The sequence below is a fragment of the Euleptes europaea genome, chromosome 21 (assembly GCF_029931775.1).
Source record: "Euleptes europaea isolate rEulEur1 chromosome 21, rEulEur1.hap1, whole genome shotgun sequence".
Lineage (NCBI taxonomy): Eukaryota > Metazoa > Chordata > Lepidosauria > Squamata > Sphaerodactylidae > Euleptes > Euleptes europaea.
Genome location: NC_079332.1, coordinates 11,657,557 through 11,672,957, shown reverse-complemented (window position 1 = coordinate 11,672,957; position 15,401 = coordinate 11,657,557). Strand labels below are relative to the sequence as shown.

Below are 15,401 nucleotides of genomic sequence, written 5' to 3'. Positions count from 1 at the left end.
CGAGACCATTTAAGCTTGCAGGGGACAACGTTCTCTCTGTCAATCACAGGCAGAGGTCCAGAGAGGAGGGCCGGGCGCATACTTGGCAAGAGGAATCCATCCAGATGATGACATGCGTCAAAGTTGTTCTGGGTTTTATTTTTTTCCCTTTTACTCAAGTGTGCGATTCATGAAGAAGAAGAACACCATTTGAGCTCCTACTGAGATATGACCATTGTTTCCCCCCCCCCACTTTTCTATTCCTCAAATCTGTTCGTTTTTCACACAGGAGGGGTGTTTATGTAAAGATTTCCCATGTTTGAGTTGTTTTAAAAAAACTGTAGTAGAAATATCCACAGATTTCTGGTTCTCCCACTTGGACAGTTTGCGAAATATACCCACCAATAACCTTTTATTGGCCCTCTTCCTTGGTTGTGTTGTGTTCGTATGTCTATATGTCTTTATGGGGTTGTTAAATATTATGCCTTTACATTTTAAAGGGGGTTTAATTGTTTCAGATGTTTTAATGTTTGGATGTTCACCACCGTGGGGACCCCATTTGGGTGGAAAGGCAAAATAGAAAAAAGAAATAAGAAGAAGAAGAAGAAGAAGAAGAAGGAAGAAGAAGAAGAGTTGCTTTTTATATGCCCACTTTCTCGACCACTTAAGGAAGAATCAAAAAGGCTTACAATTAACTTCGCTTCCCCTCCCCACAACAGACACCCTGTGAGGTAGGTGGGGCTGAGAGAGTGTGACTAGCCCAAGGTCACCCAGCTGGCTGCATGTGGAGGAGTGGAGAATCAAACCCAGTTCACCAGATTAGAGTCCGCTGCTCATGTGGAGGAGTGGGGAATCAAACCCGGTTCTCCAGATCAGAGTCCAACGCTCTTAACCACCACACCATGCTGGCTCCTGACCTAACTCTAGAGATAGGGGGTCCCCAACATTTTTGAGCCTGTGGGCACCTTTGGAATTATGACATCGGGCGGTGGGCGCAACCACAAAATGGCCCCTGTGGGAGGTGGAGCCAACCACACACCCAGAGGAAGAAGGGAACAAGAGGAGTCATTTTTTTTTAAGTACACTGGGAAATCAGAGTGAGACAGAGGGAATAAAACCAATACTGTAGCGGCAGGTGTTCCCGAACAACATTATTTTAATTGGCGCAGCCAAACAGACTTTCAGTGGCCAATCAGAAGCCCTGTTGGGCTTCACCCCTCCCTTAAAAATACTTGGCGGGCACCAGAAAAAGTATTGGCAGGTGCCGTGGCACCCACGTGTGCCATGTTGGGGACCCATGCTCTGGACTTTTGCAGGGTCAGGGGGCCAGCCCTGGCTACCGGAAAGGGAGGCACTCTTAGTTCCCTGTGTAATCCTGCAGATTTCTAGTCTCCAGGCCCGGCCCTGACTACGGGGTCCTGCCCTGCCTTTGCCTGCCTGCCACTTTCCCATGACCCTTGATCCTTCTTGCCAGCTTGCCAGGTGCAGAACAGGAGAACAAGAACCCAGGAATTAGGGCTCATTTGCATCCTTTGGAGCACGGCAGAGATGAGAAACAGGATAAGTTTATCCTTGATGTTTAAGCAGCTGGTTACACCATCCCTATTCGTAATCACTAAACCCTACCCTGGCGCAAGTGCCAACCGCAGAGAAAGCCGCCAGACAAGACCTACATGCCAGTGGGAAAGCATTAACAAGAAAGAGCTGAAACATGTTTAGTAGGGATTAAACTTGTTTGGGTGTTCCAAAATCACCTGGGACGCAAAAGCCAAGAAGCTCGGTTCCAGCGCCGTCTATGTGCATGGGATTTTGGTCTTAGCGCCCACATGCAATCGCTGGCATGCCGGTGCGTTGGAGACCAGACGCATGCACCCACCCACCTGCTCAGAAATTTACCTTCCTGGGAGCTATGGTACCTCCTGTGCAAAAGCAGGAAGTCTTCCCCACAATATGGTACAATGTGATCTCAAGACACTACGTGGGACAGGCTGGAAGGCTCGAAGAGGGGGAGTGGAAGTGTTCATGGAGGAGAGGGCTATTCAACGACTACTGGAGGATAGTAATCCACAGACTTCGAGATGTGTGGTGAATTTTTGTGTTGCTATATATAGGACCCGAAAGGATGCAATTTATAAATAGATAAAATCTGATTGATAACATTTTAGAAACTAGCGTATTTGTCTTTTTAGTTATGGGATTTTATTGATATATTTTACTTTGTGTGTTCTTTGACTGATTGATACTGTTTTTATTGTAAATTTCTGATACTTCTGATTAGATCTGTTCTTTTTTGGTCAAATGACCGTAAAATAAATGATTGATTGATTGAGGAGAGGGCTATCCATGGCTACTAGTCAAAATGGATACTAGTCATGATAACTACCTATTCTCTATCAGAGGAGCATGCCTATGACATTAGGTGCTGTGGAACACAGGCAGGACAATGCTGCTGCAGTGGTCTTGCTTGTGGCCTTCCTGGAGGCACCTGGTTGGCCACTGTGTGAACAGACTGCTGGACTTGATGGGCCTCGGTCTGATCCAGCAGGGCTTTTCTAATGTATTCCTCCCCCCAGTGTAGGGGTGGGGTTGCTGGACCTGGAAATTGGTACCTAGTGGGAAAAGTTGTCCCCCCCCCCGCCGCAAACTGGCGACCAACCAATGTGGTTTTTAAAGTAAGGCAATCTCCCCACACCACCACCATGATGTACAATTTGGCCCTGGGGGGGTTCAGACCCATGCCTAATCCGTTTCGCCTGCTTCTGCCCCCACATGCAGGGTCCGTAACCTGACACCTCCCCATGGCTCCGCAATCAAACTTTGCAAACTGCTTGGACTGCATTCTCCATAAGTGTTTAAAGAGGGTGGGGTCACCGCTTTTATTTGGAAGTCTGGCACACCTTTGCAGCAATCGCTGAAGAGGCGATGGAAAGCGGGTGACGGACAGGTGCGGCGCACCAGTTTCCTCCCCCCCATAACAACTCGGCACGCTCCTGTGAGCGCTGCGATGGCACTGCTAACGTTGTTCCTCTCTTACCCTGCGTTCGTCGGCCTCCTGTGCGCACTGGTCTTTTTCGTCTCCTATTTTGCAACCGGTTCTGGGAAATCGGCTTTGAAATGGCCACCTGGTCCGAAGCCCCTTCCGATCATCGGCAACCTGCATTTGCTGGATATCAAGAGACAAGACAAATCCTTACTGAAGGTAGGATGCAAAAACAGCTTTGCGCAAGTTATACTAAATGCCCTGCTCTGCAAATTCAATATGGATATACTCTTGACCGAAGAACGGTACACTCCTTCTATCTGGGATGGTCGTCCTCTTCCGCCGAGCGCACAGCTTCGGGAGGGACGCACATGGAGCAGTGAGGGAGGTAGGGGACACCCACCTAGCCAGCCAGATCAGCCAAATCAACCCTGGCGATCAATGGGGTGACAGATGTCGCAGCCAGATGGCCCTCACATCCATATGGATATTTTAATTTATTTTTCACCTTAGAATCATAGAATCATAGAGTTGGAAGGGACCACCAGGGTCATCTAGTTCAATCCCCTGCACAATGCAGGAAATTCACAACTACCCCCTCCCACACACCCATGCCCAGAAGATGGCCAAGGTGCCCTCCCTCTCATGATCTGCCTAAAGTCATAGAATCAGTGTTGCTGACAGATGGCCATTTAGCCTCCTCTTAAAAACCTCCAGGGAAGGAGAGCTTACCACCTCCCAAGGAAGCCTGTTCCACTGAGGAACCGCTCTAACGGTTAGAAAATTCTTCCTAATGTCTAGACAGAAACACTTTTGATTTAATTTCAACCCGTTGGTTCTGGTCTGACCTTCTGGGGCATAGAAAACAACTCGGCACCCGCCTCTATATGACAGCCCCTCAAGTACTTGAACATGGCTATCATATCCCCTCTCAGTCTCCTCCTCTTCAGGCGAAACATACCCAGTCCTTCAACCTTTCCTCATAGGATTTGGTCTCTAGACCCCTCACCATCTTTGTTGCCCTCCTCTGGACACGTTCCAGCTTGTCTACATCTTTCTTAAATTGCAGTGCCCAGAACTGAACACAGTACTCTAGGTGATATTTCTGGGATATGTTTAAACCAATGCTCCGTTTTGTATTAGATCGCAAATACATTTACTTTATAGATCAATAGAATCATTATTTCTTTGATTTTTAAAAAACATATTTCATCCAGTCCCTCTGACTCTAAACCAGATTACTCCAGAGTAAACATACAGATTGCAGTGACGGATTTCTTAAAAGAACAAAATGTGTGCCCCCCCCGCCCCGTCAATGTGCAATTATTTTCCCTCCCACGTACTGGTTAGCAAGAATCACTTGCGAGATTTTACTGTATTGATTTGACACTGTTCCCTAAAGACAAGGGTTGTTTGGAAACAACTGTCGCCAAGGGAACATCTGCAGGTATTTATTTCGCCATAATGAGATGCAAGAAATTAAGATACTTTTTTGAATAAGGAAGACACAATGTTTATTATTTACTTATTTATTATAGTTTTTAAAAAGCGACAATGTAGAGCTCGTTTGCCAGAAGAGAAAGCTAGGCAATCTAGGAGTCATAAGCGGTGATTCCACTTCCCAACTTGGCTGACAGATGAAAAGGTTGAAGTAAAATCTTTCTCTTAAAACCACAGTGCAGGCAGGAGCGGCGTGTCTGCTCAGGACGCCATCTTCCATTCATTATAGTCAATTCTTTTTTTACCCAAAAAAGGTGCTAGCACTAACGTTTACCACCTCAGGAACTCTATTCGGGTGGAAAGACAATACTTTACATTGGGGGGGGGGGGTAAACCCACCAATGCTTTTCTTTTTTTTTAAGATTTCAGATTTTTCTGCAAACAGCGGGAGGTCCCCCAAGTTTGCAGGAAAATCTGTTTAGTGTCAGCGTGGCCCTGATCTGCAGATTTAGATATCCGTAGATGGGGGCCACACTTGAGAAGTAGGCATATAGATATAAGGAATTAAGAGGTTAAAACATAGTTCTTCTTATATTTTTATTACTGTTATCACGCTCACGTAAATACACATATTGACATTACTAGAAATCCATAGAACACGTTTAAGGAGTAAATGGCTCAATATATTCCGTTTTCAGTGAGATAAACAGACAAGAAACAAAGATACGCTCTAACACCACTCAGTGAGACAAGCAAACGATAAATCGTTATTTCTGTCTGCAACCAGACTACTACTCCCATCTCTTAATCTATCCAATGACGTCAGTTATACTTGCCGGCACAGAAGGACACAGGGTATGGTTGCCAACTCTAGGCCGAGCAATATCTGGAAATTTGGAGATGGAACCTGGAGAGGGCGGGGTTTGGGAAGGGACCTCAGCAGGGCGCAATGCCATAGAGTCCACCCATCAAAAGAGCCATTTTCTCCAGGGTAACAGATCTCTTTTGCCTGGAGATCAGTTCTAATAGTGGGAGATCTTCAGCCACCAGCTGGAGGATGGCAACTCTACCGCAGGGCAGGTGGAAGGGTGGTGAAGGCAAGTGGGGAGGGAGAAGGTGACTGCGCGGTAGGGTCGCCAACCTCCATGTGTAGGGTTGCCAGGTCCCTTTTTGCCACCGGCGGGAGGGTTTTTGGGGCGGAGCCTGAGGAGGGCGGGGTTTGGGGAGGGGAGGGACTTCAATGCCATACAGTCCAATTGCCAAAGCAGCCATTTTCTCCAGGTGAACTGATCTCTATCGGCTGGAGATCAGCTGTAATAGCAGGAGATCTCCAGCTACTACCTGGAGGTTGTAGATAAGGAACAACAGAATGGCCAAACAACAAGTAATATGCAAGGGTGAGCGTTGTTATAAATGTATCAAGAAAGTGCAGCAAGGTGCAAACACATGTAACAAGACATAGCTTGTATACAAAATACAGTCATATACGAAATACAAAAGTACAAAAATACAAAATGTCCAAGAAATATGACCCTTTTAGTTCACAGCGTGAACCTGGTAAAGGTGCCTGCAAGGCTATCCACTTTGTTTGCTATGTAGCATGAATTCTTGGACATAAAGAGCTGCTGTAGAGTTCCCTTGACCTGTATCAAGAGAGTAGGAATACAGGGATCCGGTAATCTTCCTGTTTCGATGATTAATCTTCCTCAGAATAGGCTATTAAGGGAACATAACATAAGGACTACTATATAACATGTAGTCTGCCAAAAAAACACACCCCAGCTGTTGGCACATAATAAACCCCTGGCCCCAGTCGTTCATAAAAGCTCCGTTAGAAGCAAGACAGTCACGTTCAAGGAATTGGGAACTCTATGAAGACGGGAACAATAGTCCCTTAGGGTGGCCATCCAGGTGGGACCGGGGGATCTCCCAGAATTACGACTGATCTCCAGATGACAAAGATCAGTCCCCTTGAAGAAAATGGCTGCTTTGGAGGGTGGACTCTACATAGGGTCGCCAACCTCCAGGTGGTGGCTGGAGATCTCCCGCTATCACAACTGATCTCCAGGTGACAGAGATCCGTTCCCCTGGAGAAAAGGGCCGCTTTGGCGATTGACTCTATGGCATTGAAGTCCCTCCCCTCCCCCAAACCCCGATCTCCCCAGGCTCTGCCCCCAAAATCTCCAGGTACTTCCCAACCCAGAGCTGGCAACCCTAACTTGATGGCATCACACCCCACTGAGGTCCCTCCCCTCTGCAAACCCCGCCCTTCCCAGACTCCGTCCCCAACTCTCCAGGAATTTCCCAACCGAGCTGGCAATACTCGCCACGCCTGCTTAGTTCCCGCACAGCGCCTACTCTCTGTTCCTTCAGACCCCACAAAGTAGGGTTGCCAACCTCCAGGTACTAGCTGGAGACCTCCTGCTAGTACAACTGATCTCCAGCCGGTAGAGGTCAGTTCACCAGGAGAAAATGGCTGCTTTGGCAATTGGACTCTATGGCATTGAAGTCCCTCCTCTCCCCAAACCCTGCCTTCCTCAGGCTCGGTCCCAAAAACCTCCTGCCGGTAGTGAAGAGGGACCTGGCAACGCTACCACAAAGGGACCCCTGTTTCTGCAGTCTAATATAAAAGGAATCGTTTTCAGTACCGTGTGGCTGCTTCACTACCTGCCTTCCTTTCCAGTTTGCCAAGGAATACGGGCCCGTGTTCACCCTCCATTTTGGATTCCAGAAAACCGTCGTCCTGACCGGTTACGAAGCAGTGAGGGACGCCCTGGTCAACTTCACGGATGAATTTGTGGACAGGCCGCCGATACCCATCTTTGAAGAGATTCAGCATGGAAATGGTAAGGAGGGCGTGGGGATTTTGGGGTGCCGTCAAGTCACAGCTGACTTATGGCGATCCCGGAGGGTTTTCAAGGCAGGAGACGTTCAGAGGTGGTTTGCTATCGCCTACCTCCACGGCACACCCTGGTATTCCTTGGAGGTCACCCATCCAAATACTAACCAGGGCCAACCCTGATTAGCTTCCGAGATCCGAGGAGATCAGCCTAGCCTGCGGCTATCCAAGTCAGGGCATAGAATGGCTTTAATTCTTGCTCCTCCCAGATAATTTTAAAAAAATGAATCCCTTTGGCAAAGATAGCTCTGTTATTGTTTAATTTCTGTGTAAACTATATAGCACTCTTTCTATGAAACCTCAAATTCCAATCTCCTATGTTGGCTAGCATCCCCAGATCAGTGTTATTATATGTGTATGATGCGCTTCTGTTAGCTAGATCTCCAATGGGCTTCCAACTATTATTGAGGGTGTTCTCGGAGTACTGTAATGCAGAAGGGCTGACAATCAACCCAGGGAATATAATTTAATTTAATTTATTGTTAGGTCTATGACCGCAGCCTTTGACCAAGGGAGGAGAAGACGAGGGAGGATAGGAAGCATAATACATAGTAAACATGATAAGGATAATACAATCTTAAGTTAACAATGCTAAAAATTAGGCGACAGCCCAATAAGTAAAAATCCTAACTAAAATAAACTGGGGGCGGAGCGAACTGACTAAAAATTACCAGAGGTAGGCGTTGAGAGTTCTTTCTTCTTAAGAGCAGCCACTCTGGCCAAAAAGCGGGCAACATTCGATGTAGCTGCACCATACCCAGGGAATATAAGGCGATGGTGTTTTCTAAATCTAATCTCCCAAAGGAGTATGACTGGCAAATCAATGGGAAACCCACAGGGCCAGTTACCCATTTCTGTTATTTAGGAAATCACTTCCAAACCAATTTGGCCTGGAGGGCTCATCTTAAGAGCACCCGTAGCAGGGCCTTATTCGCAACAATATGTCCCGGAAGGTCCCAGGTTCAATCCCCGGCACCTACAGTTTAAAAGGACCAGGCAGTAGGTGATGTGAAAGACCTCGGCCTGAGACCCTTGGGAGCCGCTGCCGGTCTGGGTAGACAATACTGACCTTGATGGACCAAGGGTATTATTCAGTATCAGGCCGTTTACGCACGGCTGTTTCCCTTGCGGTCACCCATCTAACGAGGTCAGGTCTTTGTTTGGATTACGCATGCCTTTCCGGGCTGTCGGAGGCTGCCTCGCTCTCCCCGCGTGTTTCTCCGCGTTTTGCCCGTGTTTTCCAGATGCTGTTTTACAGAGAATCCGGAAAATGTGGGCAAAATGCGCGGGGAGAGCGAGGCGACCTCTGACGGTCGGGAAAGGCGTGTGAAATCAAAATGAAGCGCCGGAGCAGTCGGCGGGGGTGACTGTGGGGAAACAGCCCTGCACAAATGGCCTTCATGCCTTCGTGTACCCAGGTGTCTTCTTTTCGACGGGAGAGCTCTGGAGGACGACCCGAAGGTTCACGATGGCCAGCATGCGCAATCTTGGCGTGGGGAAGAAATTCCTCGAGGAACAGATTACCGAAGAACTCGGTTTCCTTATCGAGAGCATTAAAGCTTTCGAAGGTGAGCGGGGGGGGGGTCTTGACAATCCCAGCACCCGCCACACACAGGGCTGGCCCAACACAAAACCTGCCCTCCCAGGCAAGAACTTGGGTTTATAAATCTGTATTTCTTCCTGCCGCGCGTAAGTAAGGACAAACCCCCAGTTTGTTCAGCTTAGATACTTACTAACCTTGCGAACTTCCAGTTCTTCTTTTGGGGTATTGAAGACATCCCGGTCGGCACGGGACAACTGGGACGTCTTCAGTACCCCAAAACAAGAACTTTGAATGCCATTCTACATCTCCTAGTGAAGGCAGAAGCGAATGTGAACACCAATGCCAGCCAGAGTTGCTAGATTTTATTTATTTATTTTATTCCATTTATACCCTGCCCTTTCCCAACCAGGGCGGGCTCGGGGCAGCTTCCAACTAGAGTTGCCAGCTCCGGGTTGGGGTAATACCTGGGGATTTGGGGGGTGGAGCCTGAGGAGGGCAGGGTTTGGAAAGGGGAGGGACTTCAATGCCATAGAGTCCAATTGACAAAGCGGCCATTTTCTCCAGGGGAACTGATCTCTATCGGCTGGAGTTCAGTTGCAATAGCAGGAGATCTCCAACCACCACCTGGAGGTTGGCAGCTCTACTTCCAACAGTAGATAGATAGATGTGTGTGTGTTAAGTGCCGTCAAGTCACTTCCGACTCATGGCGACCCTATGAATGAAAGTCCTCCAAAAATGTCCTATCTTTGACCGCCTTGCTCAGATCTTGCAAATTGAAGGCTGTGGCTTCCTTTATTGAGTCCATCCATCTCTTGTTGGGTCTTCCTCTTTTCCTGCTGCCTCAACATTTCCTAGCATAACTGTCTTTTCCAGTGACTCTTGTCGTCTCATGACGTGACCAAAATACGATAGCCTCAGTTGAGTCATTTTATCTTCTAGGGTCAGTTCAGGCCTATAACCCACTGATTTGTTTTTTTGGAAGTCCACGGAATCCGTAACACTCTCCTCCAACACCACATTTCAAAGGAATCTATTTTCTTCCTATCAGCTTTCTTCACTGTCCAGCTTTCACACCCATACATAGTAATAGGGAATACGATGGCACGAATTAATCTAGTCTTGGTGGCCAGTGACACATCCTTACACTTCAGAATCTTTCCTAGCTCCTTCATGACTACCCTTCCCAGCCTCAATCTCCTTCTGATTTCTTGGCTGCAGTCTCCCTTTTGGTTGATAGATATACATAAAACACGCAATAAATATAAGTTAAAACACAGAATTGAAATATATAGTTAAAACATATACAAATCAGATTAAAAGATGACTATCTATTTTCACATCTACTTTAATATTTCCTGATGGTAGGGTGGGTTCATAGTGGTTGCAGGAAAAGATAAGGAACCAATAAAGGGAGAGGGAAAAGGAAAGGGAGGGGAAAGGGATGGGGGGGAGAGGAGGAAGAGGAAAGGGAATGAGGGGAAAGAAAGGTGTTATCACCTTTACTTGTAGTCATTGGAAGAGGAGGCAGCGATTCCTGCAGGCCCCCAGAAATAAAATTTCAAGGGATGCAGGGAAGGGAAGCGGGGAAGCCCTGTTCTGCAGTGTCCGAGGATGGCTGGATACGTCCCGGTTTTGCCGACAGACGGCCGTGAAGCCGTTCTGCCTTTTCCCTGCAGGTGAGCCCTTCGGGCTCCGGACTTTCACCATGGCCCCCACCAACATCACCTTTGCCATGTTGTTCGGGGAGAGGTTTGACTACAAAGACCCGGTCTTCCTCACTCTGCTGAAACTGATCGACGAAGTGATGTGCCTCCTTGGGTCGCCCCTCCTGCACGTAAGCAAAGGTTCTCCACGGGGGCTAGTATTTCCTTGCAGGGGCGCTAGTCTGCTAGATTCGAGACCAGCCAGCAGCTTAGAGACCAAAGAGATTTTCGTGGCCTGAGCTTGCAAGTGTCAAAGCTCCCTTGGTCAGATGCAAGTACTGTGTTCAGTTTTGGGCACCGCAATTTAAGAAGGATGTAGGCAAGCTGGAACGGGTCCAGAGGAGGGCAATGAAGACGGTGAGGGGTCTGGAGACCAAGTCCTATGAGGAAAGGTTGAAGGAGCTGGCGATGTTTAGCCTGGAGAGAAGACTGAGAGGGGATATGATAGCCATCTTCAAGTACTTGAAGGGCTGTCTTAGAGAGGATGGTGCCGAGTTGTTTTTCTGTTGCCCCAGAATGCCTAACTGGAGAGCCAGCATGGTGTAGTGTTTAAGAGCGGTGGTTTGGAGCAGTGGAGTCTGATCTGGAGCACCGGGTTTGATTCCCCACTCCTCCACATGAGCGGTGGAGGCTAATCTGGTGAACTGGGTTGGTTTCCCCACTCCTTCACATGAAGCTAGCTGGGTAACCTTGGGCTAGTCACACTCTCCCAGCCCCACCTATCTCACAGGGTGTCTGTTGTGGGGAGGGGGAGGGAAGGCGATTGTAAGCTGGTTTGATTCTTCCTTGAGTGGTAGAGAAAGCTGGCATATAAAAACCAACTCTTCTTCTTCAACTATCTAATCTAACTCTGTCTGCTACCTGTTTTCTCTTTTTTTCCTCTCTTTTGCTCCCAAACTAGCTGTTCAACTTCTACCCCTTCCTGGGGTTTTTTTTCAACGACCATAAGCTTCTACTCCAAAAAGTCGAAGAGGTCCGCGTCATTATCCGGGATTACGTCAAGGCGAGCAAGCGGGACGCCCAGGCCAACGGCCTCCGAAGTTACACGGACGCGTTAGTCTTCAAGCAGCAAGAGGTACTGGGTCCGGTTCAGCCCAGGAATTACGAGAGCCGCCCGCTGGATCAGACCCAAGTCCGTTCTGTTCTCATTGGTCTTTTATGCATGGCTGTTTCTTTGGCCGTCACCCCTCCGACGACGTTGATTACGCATGCCATTTCTGACCATCAGAGGTCACCTCGCTCTCCCCTTGCGTTTCCCCTTGCGTTTCCCCGTGTTTCCAGAGACCTGTTTTCTCTCAAATTGGAAAACACGGACAAACCTGGGGAAAGGCAGGGGGAGAGGGAGGCGACGTCTAACGGTGAGTGAAACAGCCATGCATAAAAGACCAACGGCAGACTCCAGGAAGGCCAGAAGCAGGCTTAATGGCTGTCTGGATTGGCAGCAGAGGATAGGACTCGCAATAATGGGTTGAAATTGTGGGCGGAAAGTTACTGGCTGGATATTAGGAATTTTTTTAACAGTAAGAGTTGTTCGACAGTGGAATCAGCTACCTAGAGAGGGGGTAGGGTTGCCAGGTACTAGCTGGAGTTCTCCTGCTTTTCCAACTGATCTCCAGCCGATAGAGATCAGTTCCCCTGGAGAAAATGGCCATTTTGGCCACTGGACTATGGCATTGGAGTCCCTCCCCAAACCCCGCCCTCCTCAGGCTCTGCCCCCAAAGCCTCCCGCCGGTAGCAAAGAGGGACCTGGCAACCCTAGGAGGTGGTGAATTCCCCCTCACTGGCAGTCTGTAAGTAGAGACTGGACAAGCACTTGTCAGGGATGCTCTAGGCTGATCCTGCATTCAGCAGGGGGTTGGACTGGATGGCCTGCATGGCCCCTTCCAACTCTATGATCTTTGGCTGGGGAGGGCTGGCTAGAATTTGCAAAATAAATAAATACATACATGCATGCATATGAGTCTATGATGGGCACAGGCGTCAAATCCGCAGTCACTGAGGGTCAAAAGTGTGCATACGCTTGGTCCTTTGTTTCAAATGCGCATGTTTCCCCCCACCAGGACACCAGCAAGAAAGAGACCCTTTTCCATGATGATAACCTGATAGCGTCCATCCTAGATCTGGTCATGGCCGGCACCGAAACCACGGCCACAACACTGCAGTGGGCCGTCCTGCTCATGATGAAGTACCCCTCAATTCAAGGTGAGGTTGCGCTCCCTGCGGGCTCCGGTTTGTTCACAAATGCAGCACAGAGCTCCGTTTCTCCCCCTCAACCTGACTCCCCTCCAACCGAGCAAAAAGAACGCAGTTCCGACCAGACCGTATCCAGGAGAGCCTGCGGTTCCAACTTGTCCCACGTTCTTGTCTCGTGCAGAGAAGGTCCAAGAGGAAATTGGGGCCGTGGTGGACCTGGGCGGCTGGGCCTCCTACGAAGACCGGAAGAAGCTGCCGTACACCAACGCCGTGATCCACGAGATCCAGAGGTTTATCACGCTCCTCCCCCACGTGCCACGGTACACTACGGTGGACACCCATTTCAGGGGCTACTTTATCCCAAAGGTAGGTGTCTCAGGCAGGGGTCTTTCACATCACCTCCTTGCCTCGCCAACTGGAGATGCCGGGGATTGAACCTGGGACTTTCTGCATACCGAGCAGATGCTCTGCCACTGAGCCACAGCCCCTTCCCAGCCGCTTGTCAACAGATCCCGGTTTTCTGTTTGCTGAAATCAGTCTGTACTTATTATTCGACAGGGGGCAGGTTGGCGTCTGAACCTCCCCAGTCACAGAGGCGCAAACCTGGGAAACGTCATTTGTCTCCGTCAGGCTGCTTTTAGAGATATGGGAGAAGCACCGGTTACGCTCAGGCCTTGCTTATAGTGCACCTTTCCTGTGCTTTTCTAACAGGGGACGACGGTCATCCCATCTCTCACCTCCGTGCTCCTGGATCCACATCACTGGGCGACCCCCCACGAGTTCAACCCCGGCCACTTCCTCGACGCCGAGGGGCGGTTTGTTCAGAAGGAAGCCTTTGTGCCTTACTCCCTGGGTATCTCGTTGACGTTCTTCGACAAATGCGGGATTGTGGGTGGCCGGCTAGTTTACCAGGTCCGGAGCCCAAGGGGTGGGGTTGCCAACCTCCAGGTGGGACCTGGAGATCTCCTGGGATCATAATTTACCTCCAGGCTACAGAGACCAGTCCACCCTGCAGGGTGGACTCTATTGCATTATACCCTGCTCCTAGGGCTGCCAGGTCCCTCTTCACCACCAGCGGGAGGTTTTTGGGGTGGAGCCTGAGGAGGGGAGAGTTTGGGGAGGGGAGGGACTTCAATGCCATAGAGTCCAATTGCCAAAGCGGCCTTTGCTCCAGGGGAACTGATCTCTATCTGCTGGAGATCATTTTTAACAGCAGGAGATCTCCAGCTACTACCTGGAGGTTGGCAACCCTATTGCTCAGTGAGTTTCTCAGAGCAGGGAGATTGCAACATGTGAAGCTGCCTTATACTGAATCTGACCCTTGTTCCATCAAAGTCAGTATTGTCTACTCTGACTGGCAGCGGCTTTCCAGGGTCTAGAATCTAGTTGGGGAGTACCACCCCTTGGGAGGCGGTGGGATTACCTAGGGGGGGCACTAAGGGGGGCACTAAGGCAAAGGGGCAGCGGGGGGTGTAGAGGTGGGCTCCTTCAACTGTGTTGTTGGATAGGGTACGGGGTGCTGGGGTTGAGTTTGTGGAACCAAGGGGTGGTGGCCCGAAAAGTTTGGGAACCACTGGTCTAGATAGAGGACTTTCCCATCACCTACCTGCCTGGTCCCTTTAACTGGAGATGCCGGGGATTGAACCTGGGACCTTCGGCACGCCAAGCAGATGCTCTACCACTGAGCCATAGTCCCTCCCCAAAACATAAGTAAAGCCATGAACACACGAAGCTGCCTTATACTGAATCAGACCCTGGGTCCATCATGGTCAGTATTGTCTACTCAGGCCGGCAGCGGCTCTCCAGGGTCTCAGGCAGGGGTCTATTCACATCACCTACTTGCCTGGTCCCTTTAACTGGAGATCCCGGAGATTGAACCTGGGACCTTTGGCATGCCAAGCAGACACTCTACCACTGAGCTACGCCCCCTCCCCTAATTCCCATTCCTAGTTCAACCACAACACTGCCGGGGTGGGCACGGGAACCGAGGGCAATTCTGCCCTCCCTAATTTCTTTTCTCCCCCCCCCCCCATCCCTTGCAGGGCGCAGGAATTGCATGGGCGAGAGCCTGGCCAAGACGGAGCTCTTCCTCTTCTTCGCCGGCTTGCTACAGAGGTTCACTTTCCAGCCCCCTCCGGGTGTCGCCATCTCGGACATAGACCTGAGCGTCCCCAAGACCACCTTCACCCTGAGACCCCAGCCGCAGCTGACCTGCGCCGTCTCCAGGGAGTAAAACCGGGGCTGCCTTCGGACAAGGGAGGAAAATACTCCACTGGGGTTTTCCTACTGCAGGGTCTTCCACCCTGTAGTAGCCAAGGCCAGAGATGGTGACGATGACCCAATGACAATCGGTCCCTTAACCACTGCTGCCTCCTAGTGGCTGGTTTGATCCACAGCAAGCACTTTCTTTTGCCCTTTCAGCAACTGATTCTGGGCTGCTCCTGGCTGTGCTCAGCTGCCACCGGCCATGTGAGAACATTGCTACCAACCTTCCCTTCTGCAAGGATCCCTGCGACCCCCAATAATCGAAAGCCGCCTATGTCTCGGCATTCAGGCATTTGCATTGAAAGCTTAGGGTCGCCAGGCCCCTCTTCGTCACCGGCAGGAGGCTTCTGGGGCGGAGCCTGAGGAGGGCGGGGTTTGGGGAGGGGCTTCAACGCCGTA

General features: G+C 49.8%; 1 protein-coding gene across 1 annotated transcript; it reads left to right on the top strand.

Moving 5' to 3' along the window:
• The first annotated feature begins 2,983 nt into the window (after window positions 1-2,983).
• Window positions 2,984-14,970, top strand: LOC130492609 (cytochrome P450 2W1-like). The gene is made up of 9 exons (XM_056866369.1): window positions 2,984-3,178; window positions 7,083-7,245; window positions 8,717-8,866; window positions 10,518-10,675; window positions 11,446-11,619; window positions 12,605-12,746; window positions 12,919-13,103; window positions 13,449-13,590; window positions 14,780-14,970. Exons 1-9 carry the CDS (start codon window positions 2,984-2,986, stop codon window positions 14,968-14,970), a joined length of 1,500 nt encoding a protein of 499 aa, XP_056722347.1.
• Window positions 14,971-15,401: the final 431 nt, after the last annotated feature.